Source organism: Larus michahellis, chromosome 3 (assembly GCF_964199755.1).
Source record: "Larus michahellis chromosome 3, bLarMic1.1, whole genome shotgun sequence".
Classification (NCBI taxonomy): domain Eukaryota; kingdom Metazoa; phylum Chordata; class Aves; order Charadriiformes; family Laridae; genus Larus; species Larus michahellis.
This window is the reverse complement of record NC_133898.1, coordinates 63,033,916-63,051,460: the sequence shown is the minus strand read 5'-3', so window position 1 is coordinate 63,051,460 and position 17,545 is coordinate 63,033,916. Positions and strand designations below refer to the sequence as shown.

Sequence of the window (17,545 nt, the reverse complement as noted above, 5' to 3'; positions counted from 1 at the left end):
TCTACAAAAATGAATTTTGAACTGCTTATCTTGTCAGATAAATGATACAGTTTTAAGACACAAAATAAATGAAAAACTACATTGGAAACTGTGTAAAATCTATCTAAACAAAGTTAAGCTCAGGAACACAAGTTCATTACAGAAATAAATTAAATACAACTATGCATCCCAAGAATCCAGAGTCCTGCCAACAGCGGCAATAGGATATATTGATACAGTAGCAGATGACTACGCCCAATTTCACTGTTTCTAGCGCTCATCTCAAAATACATTCCCTTTGATTTAAGCAATTGTATGGAGAAAGCTCTCCTTCTTCTCCCTACTAGCTTTCCTCTTTTTAGTACACAAACTCCCTGGAGAAATGACAGCAGTGCACAGCAGCACTCTGCAGAAGCTGAAATCCAGTTGGATTTTGAATACTTTCTTAAGACAGGACCATTACGGTCTGTCTTATGATAGAAAATTACTTGTTTCACATTTCCACTTGCTTTGGTTCTATGTTCCTGTGAAAAGCTATTTGAAAAGCACTCCAAAGGTTTAACAAAACCAGCCTCTAAGATATTCAGCAGAGTGTCCGAAGCGTGTACCACATACTTAAATGTCTTATCAGCGTGCTAATTTTCAGATCAAGCGCTGATCATCTTCAAATGCCCCACAGAAGACAGCATTAAAGAGAAAGCAGACTGTAACTTAGGGACAGCCCTTGCTAGTCTCTATTCAGAAGTAAAATCATTGGTGCAACAGTACGAGTAAAATCACCAGTAGAACAGTGCGATACTTGCTTTCCTCCAAGATGAAATGATGTATCTGTCTAAGTTGTAAGAAACATCAGAAATGAAACTTACAAAAAAGAATATGGTTACTGTATTTTGTAACAGTACTCAAGCTAAATCTTGTTCTTTTAATGAAAAACAAAGCCTTTTTTACCCTTTAACACTACATTATTAAAACAGTAAGCAGGTACCACTTACCACTTAGTGTTTTTGACCGAATAGGAGGCAATCCCTTTTTCTGACGTTCTTTTTCCCTTTCCCTAGCCCTTCTTTCACTGGAATATGACCGAGATGACTTTCTCTTCCTTTCCCTTGATCTTGAGCGTGAACGTTTTCTGTGTTTACGCTTACGAGAACCAGACCGTGATCTAGACCTTCGTTTTCTCGGTGACCTACAAAATACTTAATTTCAGTATGCTGAGTTAAAAAAAAAGTATTCTAATTTAGTTGTCTTTTAACTACAAACTTTAAGCATGATACAGACATTTCCAATATATTCACTTGAACTGCTTCAGGAAATAAACTTAATGCCATTAATGTGAGAAACAACATACACCTTGCACTTAAAACAAAACAAAATACATTCAAAATGTTCCATAACAGCATCTATTTTTATGGCATAGAAAACCTGTCAAGCTGGTTAGCGCTAGTATTTTGTTACCTGAACAGGTCTTAAAAAATTTGAAGTAAACCATAGATATGCAAAATGAACTGTCATACAGAAAGTCTGCATCTAACACACAAATATTAAATGAACACTTTTTTTTTTTCATTGCCAAAAACTGCTAGTGACAATTTTGGAAAATACAGAATCAAGAGTGATAATCGCAAATTTCAACTTTGTTTCAGAAAACCTTCATTTACTTAATACAAGTTAATTATGAAACCTTGAACGAGATCTTGAACGAGTTCTTGATCTTGAACGAACAGCTGATTTCTTTTCTTCTTGTTCAAAAATCTCTTCTTCAGCAACATCCTGTCCTTCATCTATATCCATGTCCTGAGGTCAGACATAACAGATGCTCAATAACATTTAATAAATATACTCACAATACATATGACTATATGAAAGCATACATCAATATTACTCATTTTGAAGTCATCTTAGTATTGTTTTCCTTTCAACTTCTGTAATCAAATTTAAAATAGTTTTACCTGTTGTTGAATATCCATTGAATCATCTACATTTGTTTCCACTTCTAAAAACTGCTGCTGACTGCTCCCTTGTGATGGTGATGCAGAGTGCTCTGAACCAAAATTTCCTTCTTGATTCTCCTCAGGGCTTGCCTAAATAACAAATAATAATATACCATAAAAAGCCTCATAATTCAAAATGCTTACTGAGTCAAACTGTAATACTACTATCACGTTTCTCTTATTTTCCCACTTCCCATTAATGTGAAAGTTGAACTGGTTGTCACTCTGTTCTCTTCCTTTTTTTTGTATCATCCTTAAATACAAAAGTTTGGAATAATTAATATTCCCGACTATAAAAATAATTAACATCTATTTGCTGAATCAAAAAGACAAAGTACACCGTTTGTTGCTTAATTTAACTGGCTTCAAAACAAAAACCTCACAGGACAAACAACAGTGATGGCAGTCGTATGTAAAATGATACTGAGCGATAGCCACTGGTCACCCAAGCACACGCATTAATAAATTATATTTTGTTATTAATGTAATCAAAATATTTGCAATACCAATTGAAGTAGTTAAAAAAATTATAATTAATTCCAAACTTTCTTACAGTGCATAATTTAAGACAAGTAATTACAAGGTAAGGCAGGGTGTTGTGTCATTTATGTCAGCATGTCAATTACAACAGACTTAACAAAACAAGCAGTTCTGAAAAAAACACCAAAATTTAAAAATGCAAAATGCTAAATGCATTGTTGATTTGCTAGAGAAAAAACTATAATGGCCTGTACTTGGACAGAATGTAGAGATTTGGAATAAATATCTGTAAGATATGAAAGAAATTCAAGAAATACAGGAAATGCAACAAATGTACTCATAAATGCTATCAGGCCAATTTTGAAAAGTAATTTTAAACCTATAATCCAATATTGCAGGTAAACATTTCAGTGATTCTCATTACATTTTCACTTTAATTAAACAAATGCCAGGTATTCTATCTGCCAGGAGAATGGCAGAAAGCAACTGGAATGACATGTAGTACCGAGGGGTTTTTTTTGTTTTCTCTTCATATTTTTAAATGGTTTATAATGACAGTTTGCAGAAAAATAAAAATTCCTACTATAATTCAATTCATGCATTTGCCTTCTAACATTATCTGTTTTGTCTCATTTTCCTTATATTTAATTATTCTTCAACAACCTGTTTCTTGGTATCAATTCCTACATTTCTTGTTGCACCTTCTGTCTCTGTCTTCTATCGTCTCCTCCTCTCCCGCTGCTCCTAATCAGCTGCTGTTCTGGTTTCAGCTGGGATAGAGTTAATTTTCTTTCTAGTGGCTGCTGTGTTTCGGATTTAGTATGAAAGGAATGTCAATAACACGTATTGTTTCAGTTGTTGCCAGGTGATGTTCGTATTAGTCAAGGACTTTTTTCAGCTTCAAATAGAAGCTGAGAAGGAGCACAGATGAAATAAGTTGGCCAAGGGAATATTCCATACCACAGACATCATGCTCAGTATATAAATGTGGGTTGGCAGTGGGGTGGGAATGCATGACCACTCCTTGGGACAGGCTAGGTAACTAATTCACCAGGTGGGGAGAGTGACTTGTGTTGTATTACTTCATCTTGTATATTCTTTTACTGTTATTGTTATATTAAACTGTCTTTATCTCAACTCACAAGGTACTCTTCCTTTCCCCTCCTTTTCTCCCTCTTCTCCCCATCCTTAGCGGGGAGGGAGAAGGAGGAAGAGAATGGAGCGAGCAGCTACGTGGTCCTATCTGGGGTTAAACCATAACAGATGCTTAATAATTTTGTTTTGTGCTTTATCTTTCCTTCTGTTTCCCTTAATCTTTCTTACTGATGCTTAAACATGGAATTCAAGAAAATCTTCCTCATAACACACTGCAGTCATTACAGAGTAACTCCAAGAGAAGTCTGTATCTTTTAGCTGCTATCAAGGCGAAAATAAAACTTCCTCTCCATACTGACTAGATAAGAAGCTGAGCAGACCTGAAGGGAAACAACTTCTGGACTTGGAATAAAAGATCAAATAATAAGGGGTGAGTCATATGAACATTCTACCCATAAATGTACTGTAACTTAATTTTGTAGATTAAATTAATTTAAGTTCTAATTCTGCTTATTTTACAATAAGGTAGGCATTCAGCATTTTTATTTTCAAATTAGATAGCTACTTTTAGATGTCACATCAAAAGCACCCAAAACAGATGCACTCTTCAAAGTTTTATTCCTTTATGACATCTTTTAGCATTTAAAGCCAGAAATTGCTAGATATCCACTGACATCAAAAACTATTTAGTCTGTAGCTATGTTGTACAAACTTTCTGTAACTGCACTTAGATGAGAAATGAAAATAAAACATAGTAAAATAAAGCAGTAGAATAAGGAAATAACATATAGTAAAAACTAAATTACTGTTTTTCTAAACAATTGAAAACTCAAAGTCACAAATTCAAAACTTAAATGGTGTTCTTGATTGAAAGCTGAGTGACTACACCTTTGAACAGGTTAAACTAAAATCCCCAATAGATATTTGTTAAGTTTGTGGTCCCTTATATTTTCTTTCAACCTAAGATTTCTATTTTATTGTGAAACTAGATCCAAATACTTCACGGAAAGTCCACTTTAAATCTGGTCAGCATCAAGACAGAATAAACTTCTGTTTTTTTTTTCTAGTAAGATCAGGAGGGGAAAAGATCAGCTAAATACTGAGGACCAACCTCAGAAAAAATAGCCAATGCAGAGAAGATAGGACCCAATTCACATTGTTAAGAAGGAATCTTGGATTGTCTCGAGCATCAGTTCCTAAATAATCACTTCTTAGGAAATAGGTGACTCTGTTCTTTAGCTCAGATTCTTCAACAGAGTGAAACATTTACTAGCCAAGACTTAAAGCTTGGTGGGGGAAACTAAAAGTTATCCACAATCACTAGTCTGTCCTCTTGATGGCTCACAGACAGGAGTATACTCACTTCAGTGCTCACCACCTTCTTTCTGACTGCAGGGAAAAAAGCTTTTTCCCCCCACATAAGGAGTTGAACAACCAAAGCACAGTCACTTTCTAACTCAGCTAAAGGGTAGTCTTTCCTAAGAGAAGGAAAACGTAAACCCCACATATTTGGTTATATTTTTTTTTCCTGCTTTAGGAATTTTTTTCCACTTATTCCACTTACTCTGCAAGCTTCTGTTAGATGACCAGCTAGTAACAAAGACTTTAATTGTAAAAGAAGTGTCAGTAACAAGACAATTTTTTTGTCCTGGAGTATAAGTCTTTTTATCAGTAGAGAATTTTTATGGCAGCCACAAGATGGAGTTCTTACCTTTTGAGGCTGCTGTTGCTCCAGAAGCTGTTGTCTGAGATGTTCTAAATTTTGTTGCTGTAGCTGTTCAGCTAGCTGGTGAAAAAGTGAGTTGTTCACAGATTCTGGTACTAGAGGCCTAAAATGAAATAATTTAAATAAATAAAAAAAACACAATGGGTTTTTCTCTTGCTTGAAACAGTTGGTAAACAGGTCTTCATAATTGAGGTTCAAGCTTAACTAAAAATGTAAAATAATGAAGGCAATGTAGCTAGTTTCACCTTCTGTTATCATCATTATCACATTAATGCTATAAATATAACTAACAAGGCAAAGAGCATGCTAACTTTAAGATGAAGTCAACAAAACTTCTGGCACACAGACTTGTATGTGTTTCATTCACTTAGTAAAACGTCTCTTCTCTTCCTACTGTTTTAGTATACTTATGCTCTGAAACAAACAACATTTTCCTTACTAATTAATCCTAATGTTCAAATAATGTCAGGCAAATTTTAGCATTTTCCATAAGAAACATAGCTTGATCTTACAGTTGGGAAGTGGGAGTTTCCTTTTTAGGTTCTTCATTTTGTTCAGATTCTTCCCCAAAGTCAAACCTGTCCATCAGCTTCTAGGAGAAAGCAAAATAAGCATTATTGAGTACTCCTTTTATGTCGCTTTATATATATTTACTTTTCAAAAGAAAAATGCTCTTATTTCTCAACCTTTTTTTAAAAAAAAAAAAAGTCTGGCAAATAATCTGAATAGAAAAGTAAATGTCATACTGTTATTGCTACTGAAGTCTTGAATGCATCAAATAATAAATTTTGCCCGTGGCTTTCTTGAACTCTGTCTGCTGTTACAACTACAACCACATGTTCTTCAACCACACCGACATCTGTTAGAGGGACAACACAGCCTGATAATGTCTTTCTCCAAGTGATAGAGAAGCCAACAAGGAGAGGTGCTGCCCTGTTCCCTATTTTCACCAACGAGGAGGGGCTGGTAGGCAATCTGAAGCTCAAGGGCAGCCTTGGCTGCAGGGATCTAGTTTAAGATCTAGGGCGGTGAGGAGGGCACAACAGCAAGCTCACTACCCTGGACTTCAGGAGAGCAGACTTTGGCCTCTTCAGGGATCTGCTTGGTGGAGTACCATAAGATAAAGACCTGGAGGGAAGAGGGCCCCAAGAAAGCTGGTTAGCATTCAAGGATGACCTCCTGCAAGCTCAGGAGCCAATATATCCCAACGAAGCGGAAGTCAGGCTAAAATGTCAGGAGGCCGTTCATGGATGAACGGGGAGCTCTTGGACAAACTCAAGTGGAAAAAGGAAGCCAACAGAGGGTGGAAACAAGGACAGGTAGCCTGAGAGGAATACAGAGAAATTGTTCAAGCAGCCAGGAATCAGGTTAGGAAAGCTAAAGCCCAGATAGAATTAAATCTGGCCAGGGACGTTAAGGGCAGGAAGAAAAGCTTCTATGGGAGCGTCAGTGATAAAAGTAAGATGAAGGAAAATGCGGGCCCTTTCTGGAAGGAGACAGGAGACCTCATCACATGGGATATGCCCAAGTCACAGAAGGCAAAGGGACTGGGAGAATGAGGAACCGCCCACTGTAGGAGAAGATCAGGTTTGAGACCATCTAAGGAACCTGAAGGTGCACAAATCCATGCGACCTGATGAGATGCATCTGCAGGTCCTGAGGGAACTGGTGGATGAAGCTGCTAAGCCACTGTCCATCCTATTTGAGAAGTTGTGGCAGACTGGTGAAGTTCTCACTGACTGGAAAAGGGGAAATGTAACCCCCATTTTTAAAAAGGGAAAAAAGGAAGACCTGGGGAATGACAAATTTGGTGGCCTTTTATGACAGGGTTACAGTGTCGGTGGATAAATGAAAAGCAACTGACATAATCTACCTGGACTTGTACAAAGCATTTGACACTGTCCCGCACAACATCCTTGTCTTTAAAATGGAGAGACATGGATCTGACAGATGGACCACTCAGTAGATAAGGAATTGGCTGAATGGCCGCACTCAAAGAGTTGCGGTCAATGGCCTGATGTCCAAGTGCCAACCAGTGACAACTGGCATTCCTCAGGGGTCAGAATTGGGACTGGTGCTGTTTAACATCTTTGTCGGTGACACGGTCAGTGAGATCGAGCGCAGCCTCAGCAAATTTGCTGATGACACCAAGCTGTTGACACGGTGGAGGGAAGGGATGCCATCCAGAGGGACCTTGACAGGCTTGAGCGAACCTCCTGAAGTTCAACAGGGCCAAGTGCTGCAAGATCCTGTACATGGGTGGGGGCAATCCCATGTGCAGGTACAGGCTGGACGAAGAATGGACTTGTGAGCAGCCCTGAGGAGAAGGACTCGGGAATGCTGGTTGATGAGAAGCTCAACATGAGCTGGCAACGTGTGCTCGCGGCCCAGAAGGCCAACAGCATCCTGGGCTGTATCAAAGGAAGCGTGGCCAGCAGGTCAAGGGAGGTGATTCTGCCCCTCTACTCTGCTCTTGTGTGACCCCACCTGGAATACTGCATACAGCTCTGAAGGCCCCAACTTGAGAAGTACATGGACTTGTTGGAGGGAGTCTAGAGAAAGATGATCGAAGGGCTGGAGCCCTATGAAGATGGGCTGAAAGAGCTGGGGTGGTTCAGCCTGGACAAGAGAAGGCTCCAGGGAGACCTTACAGCAGCCTTCCAGTACCCTAAAGGGGGCCTTACAGGAAAGATGGAAAGGGACTCTTTATCAGGGAGTGTACTGACAGGATGAGGTTTAATGGCTTTAAACTGAAAGAAGGGAGATTTAGACTAGATATTAGGAGGAAATTCTTTACTGTGAGGGTGGTGAGACACTGGAACAGGCTGCCCAGAGAAGCTGTGGGTGCCCCATCCCTGGAAGTGTTCCAGGCCAGGCTGGATGGGGCTTTGAGCAGCCTGGTCTAGGGGGAGGTGTCCCTGCCCATGGCACAGGGCTTGGAACTAGATGATCTTTAAGGTCCCTTCCAACCCGAACCATTCTATGATTTTTTTTTTCCGTAGTAAGTAACAGCTAGTTTGGAGAAAAGCTTAAATAAAGATTAATTTTATGTAATGGTACCTTTAATTAGAAGAAATTACTATGAAGAGGCCAACTATTCAATCCTTTGGCAATCAGCAAACTGCTCTGCTCATATCAAGAGAAGACATACAGCTTGATTACTTCACAAAGAACTACTGTATTTTCACACACACATCATTTAGACAAACTGAATTCCTCCAAATATACTGCTCCTTGAAAACAACTTCTCACATAGTCTGCAAAAATTCAAAGCAAGCAGTTACCATGTAAGAGGAATAAGCCTCCAAAGGAATAAAAAGAAAGGTATCTGACAGGGAGAAAGAAAAACTAGGATAAACTTCCTGTTTTTTCTGTAAATATGTCTATGCTGTAGCTCTGCTAAACTAAAAAATTTTGGTTTGTTTATTAATTTTTAATCAGTCCAGAAGCATTTCAGCAGCATTTTACTTTCTTGAAGACAAAACTAAAGAACAAGCATAAAGAAATACAACAAACGTTATTTGTCACTGAGATTCTCTTTTTTCAGTAACTATTTATTGATAGAGCAGTGCTAACAAACCCATGTCCATGCATCTTTACACCTTGGAAGTTTTTTGAAAAGCAGAGTTAATGCTGTACTACAAAGGGCCATAACTTCTTCTCAAACTCTCATGTCAGAAGAAAAAACCAAGAGGACAGGAACATAGGGCAGTCATTTTGAAATACCAAGGCAAAAACGTTTCCAGTAACAAGCCGTGATGATTCAGTAGCCCATTTTCTCTCTCAGGATGCTCTATTTACTCTCAATTACTGGAGTCCAGCAAGAAGAACAAAGCATAAGCTAAGAGACTGATCAATCAAGAATTTTTTAGAACTATTTTTGCAATGAAATTATCTAATATATACAAAAGCAGAACTGACTATATCTCTGAGAAGATACTGCAGAAACAGGCCATCAAGCTTATGTGAGATGGGATGTTAAAATCCAGAATAACTTATATATATACATCTAATCCATTTCAAGTAAGTCCTCCTTTTTATTTTTTTCCCCATGTTGTTAGAATATGTTCAAGTAATGTATTTATAAAAGGATGCTGCTCAGAAAAAATATGTATTTTAGAAAAACAACCAGTCTCATCTTTAAAATATTATTATTCATCATTTATCTTCTGTCATGACCTAAACCACTCTATGATTCTATGATGACAAAGCAGAAAGGAAGATAACAGAATATGTACTATTTAATCATTTGAGAAAAGGAACAAGTGGAAAATAGTTAACAATTTATGATATGCAAAAAAGTTATTTAGTTAAACTGAGGCCAGAGAAACCAAAGAACTTCCAGCCAAGACAGGCAAGTGCGTACCATGAATTTTGTTTCATTTTGTTTTAAGTAACATAGTAGGTATTAAAGGGAAAAATCTGAACTGAAATATCTTGATTTTTAAACAAATTCTAGCAGAACACTCTACAATAAAGCAACAGAAATTAAAACAATACCTAGGTTAACCCACCACGCACAGACATATATAAGTATAGAACTTTCCATGAATGCTACACCTCTTACTTAAATTACCTAAGAAGAGAATATGTTCAGAAAAAGCAATGGGAATGATTAAAGACATGAAAAAAACCTTTTTATTCCAAAGGAAAGAAAATTTTTCTTAAGCATCAGCCTATTCTCTCTAGAAATTAAAACAAAAAAAACAGGACATAAATGTATAGGAAATATTGATCAAAAATCCTTCTTTACCATACCACAAGGATGCGGTCTTGTAGCAAGATCACAAAACACCCATATTTGATGTTGACAACAGAAAGGAATTTTTCATGTAACGCATATTAATTTGAGCAACTTATTACCACAAGATAATACAGAAACTGAAGAGCTTGAAAACAAGGGATTGGAAGAATTGCCAAGTTTATTAACAATAGGGATTCTTTTAAGAAAAGATGGATACCTATGTATTCATCAAAAATATTTCCCTGTACTACTTATATTTGATATCCAATTCACCATTATTATATCATGGAATAAGCTTCACAGGATTTTTTGGATCATGACACTTACTGTTTATTTATCATAAAAACTATCCTTTTTTTATGTCTGCCAACTCCGAACATCTGCCTTTTGGACAGTCTTCAACCATGTAGGTATTTCTATATCCACATCACAGCTCCATCCTCCATTCTCTAAACTCCATCTCAAGTCTGTTCAGTATCTTCTACAGAAGCTACTCAATATTTTCAATATTTCTAATTATTGCTTTCAGGAATTGCTAGATTCTCTAATTTGCTACTGCAGCTTTTTTTAAGATGTTCAGGATTGGCGACTGTACCTCAGGTAAGAATACTTTTACTTCCACTAGATGACAGTATCTCTTCTACCCCATTCTTCATAAATCTTAGGATCACAGGACAGTCCAGGTTCAAAGGGATCTCAACAAGTCTCAGTTCAACTTTCTGCTCACAGCAAGCTTAGCTGTGAGAGCTCAGACCAGGTTACTCCGGGCTTTATCCAGTTGAGTGTTGGAAACATCTTCGTTTCCAACAACCGAAACTGCACAATCTTTCCAAGCAACCTATTCCAGTTCTTCATTGCCCTCATGGGGAAAAAAAGTTTTCCTTATACCCACTCCAAACCCTTTTGTTTCAATTTCTGCCTGCTGTCTATAATCCTGCCACGCTGTGAAGTGCCTGGCTTCATCTTGTTGCCGACCTTCCTGTAGGTGCCAGGGGGGCTGCTGTAAGGCATCCCAAAAAGCTGCCTCTGCCCCAGGTTGAAGCAACTCCAGTCCCTCAGAGGGTAAGTGCTCCAGCTGTGATCATTTTGGTGGTCCTCCACTAACCTTAGTCCAGTTTGTCAATGTCTTTGCTGTACAGGGGCAGGGGTGGCAAAACTGGATGTGATACACTAGATGCAGTCTAGAGTAAATGAGATGTCTAGATGGCACGATCATTTCCATCAATCACCTGGCTATACTCATGTTCATGTAGCCCAAGATGTTGTTGGCCCTCTTTGCTGGCTTATGCTCTGTTGTTATAAGCTTATTCTTAGCAACTTATTTTCTTATAAAGATTAGAACCCCAGAAATTAAGAAACTATACGTCTGGTACTCAAACAAAGGCTGTTAACAGTCTAGAGTTGCTGTTCATTATACTGTTCTGACACTTTGGTTTTTGATACTTGTATCTCTAACAGTACTGTCACCTGCAATTGAGGCATTTTGTGTTAAATGTAAAGCTATTGCAAGCTCTCTAAAATGCACACAAAAAGTATAGAACTTCAGAGCATCCTGGAAGATCACTAATAAAGATCTAATTTGTTGTCAGGAAGCAAAGCATTCCCAAAACTTTTCCTCTTAAAAAGCTCTGGTTTATAGTTTTTATTTTATTTTACTTGGGCATGCTATTTGGACTTTGTTACTAGTTACTCTGAAGCAGCTCCAGTCTGGCCCTGTCGACTGAGTACTCATGAGCAGCTGCAGCGTATCGTTTGCTTCAGCTGAATCCAAATGAAGCTACTTTATGCATTCAAGATTGCTCTGCAATGTGAAACGATGTGTGGTACCATGTAAACCATCAAAAGTTTCACCTCAAAAGCATGCGCCTGATTCAAACTAGAACACTGATGTGGATGCTTCCTATAAAAGTAAATATTGCCTTTTTAACATTTTGGTTTTTTAAGGCTGTCATGTCTAGCAAAAAAATTATACAATTAATTATATAATAAAATGAAAGTAAAGATTCTAATAAATAGAATGATATCATTATGACTCATTCTCTTCACCTATTGAGAAGTGGGATTCTGGTGGCAGATTGTATTAGTGCTGAGAAACCATTTAAAAAAGCAAGGAAAATTATTATCCCCAAAACTTATAACTGCAAAAATAAGATTGCCCATCAATACATACACATTAACATGCACTCTTCTATAATACCTAGATTCAGGAATCCTCAAACTTCAAAAAAGGAAAAAATAGGTATGGCACCTATGTAATGGCACCAACGTAATATTAAAAAAATTTAAAAAAGGAAATTCTAAAACGACAGGCTATTTCTGCAAAGCAGCCTAAATAACATTTGATTGAAGGCCCCACATGGACTTACAAGACATACATCATCAGTTCATTCATAGAGATGCTATAGAACAGCAATCAAGGAATCTGAGATGCACTATAATCTAACAGTACTTGTGTAATGCAGAACTGAGGTACAGATCACACACATACTATAAACACAACTCTTCCACAGCTTACAAAAACAAATCAACACCGTATACCTACTGCAAGGTTGTGAATTACCACACTGCCACAAGAAATCCTTCCACAATACTTATCTTCGAAGTTCCAGAAATCACTAACATGTACATCCGCTGTGCTGACATTTTCATGACAACAAGACTCCTGCATACTATTACTGGCATAAACTAATTGAAGAGCATCAGGCTGAACTCACTCAAGGTATATTAACATCTCATCAGAATGCAAATTCCTTCAATCTGCTCCAGTTAAGTTTTCCAACATTCAAGACAGCCACACCTATGACTACATGTACTGATATAAATGCTGGAATCGAAGTCTGTGGAATAAACCACAATACATTGCCATATTCTTAATTACTTTCTGTGTCTGACTATTAAGGCTGTACCTATTAACTGATGCATTCATTCTCTGTGATTATACCCTACTCAAGTTGATGGTTACCGGTGTGATACAGCATGAGTACAGGACATTTTTTCCTGACTTATTTTTACAGCTGCATTACTTTCATTAGTAATGATGACTCTTTATTGTTTCAGAGATTTTAATTTAGCTGAATAAGTTCTAGAAATATAAGATAAATTGTCCTAAAACTTTAAACTCAGCACTTGTCAAGTTCTGACCAGCTAATTGCCTGAAAAAGAGATTATCTGGGTTAGGGAAAAAAAAAGAAAGATTTTTTTGCTTCTCTGGCTTCCTTATTATTTATTCATTCCAGGACAATCCTATAGAGATTATCTACTCACAAGCTGTTTCTTACAAGGATAACGGAAGGAGATTTATTTACTTATTTATTAATCTTTGAATAGAAGTTCTTCCTTTTTTATTTTACTGATGTTCTACTACTACTGTAACTGCCAGAATGGTTCTTGCTACCTGGCTTTCAACTATATTAGTCTTCTTAAATTTCTGCATTCTGTTTGTTTTGTTTTTTGTTTTTTTTTTTTTTTAAGATAGCCACATATGTTGCAACACACAGGAAGTTTCTTTACCTACAGGGTTTGTTTGTTTTTAACATTTTGACATCTTTTCAAAAAAGTGTCACATGACTAGTTTTAAAAACAGGCATAAACTTGCTTCTTCACTTACTATCACTTTGTGTCTAAGATTAGAAGTTTTCTTGGCATTTATAATGTAAGAAAATTACAAGTCCAGTCACGTTTTACTCTTCTGGGAAAACAGCATATATAAATTTCTGTATGTTTCCCTTTCATTACCTTGTAAGAAATCATTTCCTACCTCAGATCATAAACACAGGAAGGGGAAAACACAAGACATGCTCCATTCTGACAACTGTGTTACAAAGGGTGAAGAAAAACATATTACAATGGCTTAACTTTGCTAAATCAAATCAATCTTCATACTCAATAACCCTTGTGAGTCCCTTCCAACTCATAAGATATTCTATGAAATGTCATTTAGCCCTAAACTCTCATAAAACTAATATTTTCATTTATACTACTCTCTCGGGACGTTTTTTTTTAATTTTCAAAACAGAGCCCTTAATAGTATATTCATATATTTTTAAAATATCTAAAGTCAAACTATAAAATCCAAAAGACTCACTCAGATATATTTTAACAATAAATACTTTTTTAAACTTCTATTATTCTACTTCTACCTTATTAAAAGAGACACTCTGTTCCAGTGGATTAAGCGTGTTAGCAGCAGCAGCTGCAGCTGTAAGTTGTGCTGTGAGGGCCTGTAACTGAACGACGAGACCAGCATCCAGGGCTTGAAGTAATGAAGGCTGAGGTTTCTGCTGCTGTATCTGCAGTGTCTGTATCAACTGCTGAAGCTAAAAGAGAAAAGATAACAAATATATTAAACGAGAAAAAAAAATTTAATGCCAAAAACCAAGCTAGTCTTTTCCCCTTCCAATCAGGAAAAAAATCCTCAGGAATGCAGTATCATCTAACCTATGGCTATTATTTCATCTTAATTTGGTTTCATTTATGGCAAATTTTGTTCCCACTTACTGGCTAATTTGTTTTCTGTGGCTGGTAAGACATGCAGATGCTTCTTCCTCCTAACTTGCTCTGACAGGTTGCATGATGACCAGTCACCACTCAGGATTTCCTGCTTTCTAGGGTTCCCCCTCTTCTGTTTCTCCAGTTTGATTCCTTCTGACCTGAAAAAAATCTGTTAGCCTACTCCAGCTTCCTAAGGGCCAACCTACATTCGGAAGATCTGTATGCTGTAGCAACATTTGTGTAGAGAAAATAACTGCACTGTTGCAAGCTCCGCTTTAAGCTCATGCAACATGCCTACATGAAGAGCCTGCACTAGCGTCTCTGGATTAGCCACAATGAAAATCTCATGCTGAAACTCAAGTTTGCGCTGACAGAATGCAATTCCTTGCTATGTTAACAAAACATAAAATGCAAATTAACCAGAACTGGGAATATAATTTTACTTCCTGCAATGGGACAGACTCTGGGCTCTGCATAGCACTATTTTAGGATAAAAATTGCCTAGATGCAATGTTGAACCAGAAGCAGCAACTCTGGGGCAACAGACATACAGTAACAACAATGTTACAGTAAAAACAAAGACAGATGTTAAAAAATATTCTTTTAAAATAGTGTTGGATGTCTCAAATATTTAAAAATATTGGGGGGGGGGAGTTGTGGTTGGAGTGGTTTGTTAGTTTATTTGTTTACATAAATCCACTCGCAACCCAGGAGAGACCTAGGATTATAGTGGAATGAGTATTAAATGTTGTCAGAGAAGGAACTTTCCAAAGTGTAGTGAATGGACCTATGACACTTCATCAGAATATATCAGGACACCCTAAGAGTTTTTTCCTTCAAATCTAGAGGAGGTAAAGAAAAAGAGAGTATCTTCCATAGTTTTTTTTAGAACAAAGGTACAATTGCCTGATGTATCTTGATTCCCTTACTCTAACTTTTTATTTGTATATAATTTTCTAAAAGAAGCCGTCCCAATAAGGAAATAAAAGGCTTTTTCATGTGCAGATCTATTCATCTGTTGAATAGAGATGCCCCCATAAAATTGTACAGTCTTACCTTAACATAAAAGGAAAAAAATACTATCCCTAAGGAAAGAAGCACTCCTTAAGTACCATGGAATTAGAGGGAGCAGTCCTTTGACCTTCCATGAGGTAAACTCCTGGAGCCTTACCTTTGGGTACTTCTGGAAAAAAAGGTTGAGCAAATCCAGCTAGCTCAAACTACGTGGACTTAAGTCCCTGATTACCTTTATGTTCATATTCTACCTCCTCATGGGGTTCAACACTGAACTCTCACAGGGTTCGATCCCTCCTTTCTTACTAGGGCTCACTAGAAACTCTCCATAGGCTGATTAGGTTTATCTTTTCCACAATGCATCAAAAATGTATGTTCCTTTTTCAAGACTGTTTTAGAGTTACCTTCTGATTATGTGAAACAACTCTTCCTATTCTTTAAAAACAGTTATACAGACTTATTATACAGCAGAGCCTCTGGAAATGCTTCAATTACTGTTCTACCTCACCAAGAGCTTTCACCAATTATTGCAACAGGCAACTGTGAAGAGATCCCCTCTCCCTTCTTGGCCGATCCACAAAAGATAAGCAAACAGGACTGGGTCCACCTTGTATGTTGCTCTGAGTAGGAAGGAATCAAACTGAAGAAGCAGAGGTGGAAGCCCTGGAGTGGGAAAATCCTGGGTGGTCACCATTCTAGCTGTTTTCACATTCTTGTTGGTCACATCTTTCTTATTCTGGCCTCTCCTATGTCTAGACTCTCCATTTACCTGCATGCATCCTCACCCATAAAACACAATCTTAAGATGAAATCAAGAACTTTGGAGCTTGAGGGTGGGGAGGGGGGGTGCAGTGGCTTGGAGAACAGGAAGAAAAGACATGGACAAGATGGAAGACAATGTTGCAATTCATATACCAATCCTAGAGACCTGCATGTAGGTATTTTTTGTGTACCCAATCTGTCTCCACGCTTCTGCTTAAGACCATCTTTTCCCTCTCCCAACATCCATTCTCTTCCTTATTTTACCATTTTGAGCTGAACATCCAAATGTTATTTCTTTGTCATCTGCTGTCTTTAAAACTGTAATTCCCTTCTCAGCTTCAGAATTTTTTCTTTTTCTCAGAATACTCTCTAGGTAATAATCTTTACAGTTACCTTACTGACTTCCCATATATGTCCCATTCGCACTTCACGTCCCTGCCTTATTTAAGAGCTATTCCATTATCTTTCCTTCACATTTCACAAAGTACCCCACAAACTAATTTTACTGTGCTTTTCAATGACCCATCAATTTTTTTCAGTGTAATCAGATGAAAATACTCCCTCTGCTTGACTTACGAACAATTACATACGAGACTGCTTAGCTGAACACTGTAAAACACTCTCCCTAAGCAAAGCTGTTATTGTCAGCATCAGTGCTTTGTAACAGTTCACTGGTGACTGCTTCTCATTCATATGCAGGGATTTTTGTTTAGTACCTCAGCAGGTAAAACATCCTGTTCCTCAGTCCAAATAAAAATCATAATACCAAATCCATGCTGGTGCCAGAGTTCTAGCATAAACTGAAATCTGATGATCTACATTTTTACAGCAAGTCAGTTGAGTGCACTCAGCTTATGTGGCTGCAGGACAAGATGACAAGCAGTTCGATACATACTACACATCAAGCCACTTTTTTGGAGTTGAGCATTTAGAAACTGAGGTACACAGTCACTTCTATGACCTTATTTTTGAATGCTGCAAAATAAAAACTGTATTTAGCTGATGGAAAGATCTTCCAGAACGAGTACATCCCCATTATATAATTCTGTACAATGTTTAGCTTCTTGGGGCATCCAGCAGAGAAATATGCTTACACTGGCATACTATTTTGTACCTATATTCATGAAACCTTAATGCTGCTTTTGATTTAGTCATCTGCAATATCATATAGAAAAGTATGTATTACAGACCATCTTATCTAAAGTCATGTTCTGTGATACTTTTAAGGAACAAACAGGGTTGGTTACAAAAGGTAACAGGAAG

The 17,545-nt window shown here is 37.4% G+C and overlaps 1 protein-coding gene across 5 annotated transcripts in view; it reads right to left on the bottom strand.

The window, feature by feature from the left end:
- SCAF8 (SR-related CTD associated factor 8) overlaps positions 1-17,545 on the bottom strand; it is a 172,461-nt gene that overhangs the window by 118,831 nt on the left and 36,085 nt on the right. For 4 of the 5 annotated variants that reach the window (XM_074580467.1, XM_074580468.1, XM_074580466.1 and 1 more), the window contains exons 7-12: positions 14,155-14,331; positions 5,784-5,863; positions 5,257-5,374; positions 1,929-2,060; positions 1,661-1,773; positions 972-1,165 (exon numbers count right to left, since the gene is read on the bottom strand). In XM_074580467.1, coding sequence (XP_074436568.1) covers positions 972-1,165; positions 1,661-1,773; positions 1,929-2,060; positions 5,257-5,374; positions 5,784-5,863; positions 14,155-14,331 — 814 coding nt within the window. The remainder of the gene's footprint in view (positions 1-971; positions 1,166-1,660; positions 1,774-1,928; positions 2,061-5,256; positions 5,375-5,783; positions 5,864-14,154; positions 14,332-17,545) is intronic. The other variant, XM_074580469.1, reaches the window with a different exon arrangement.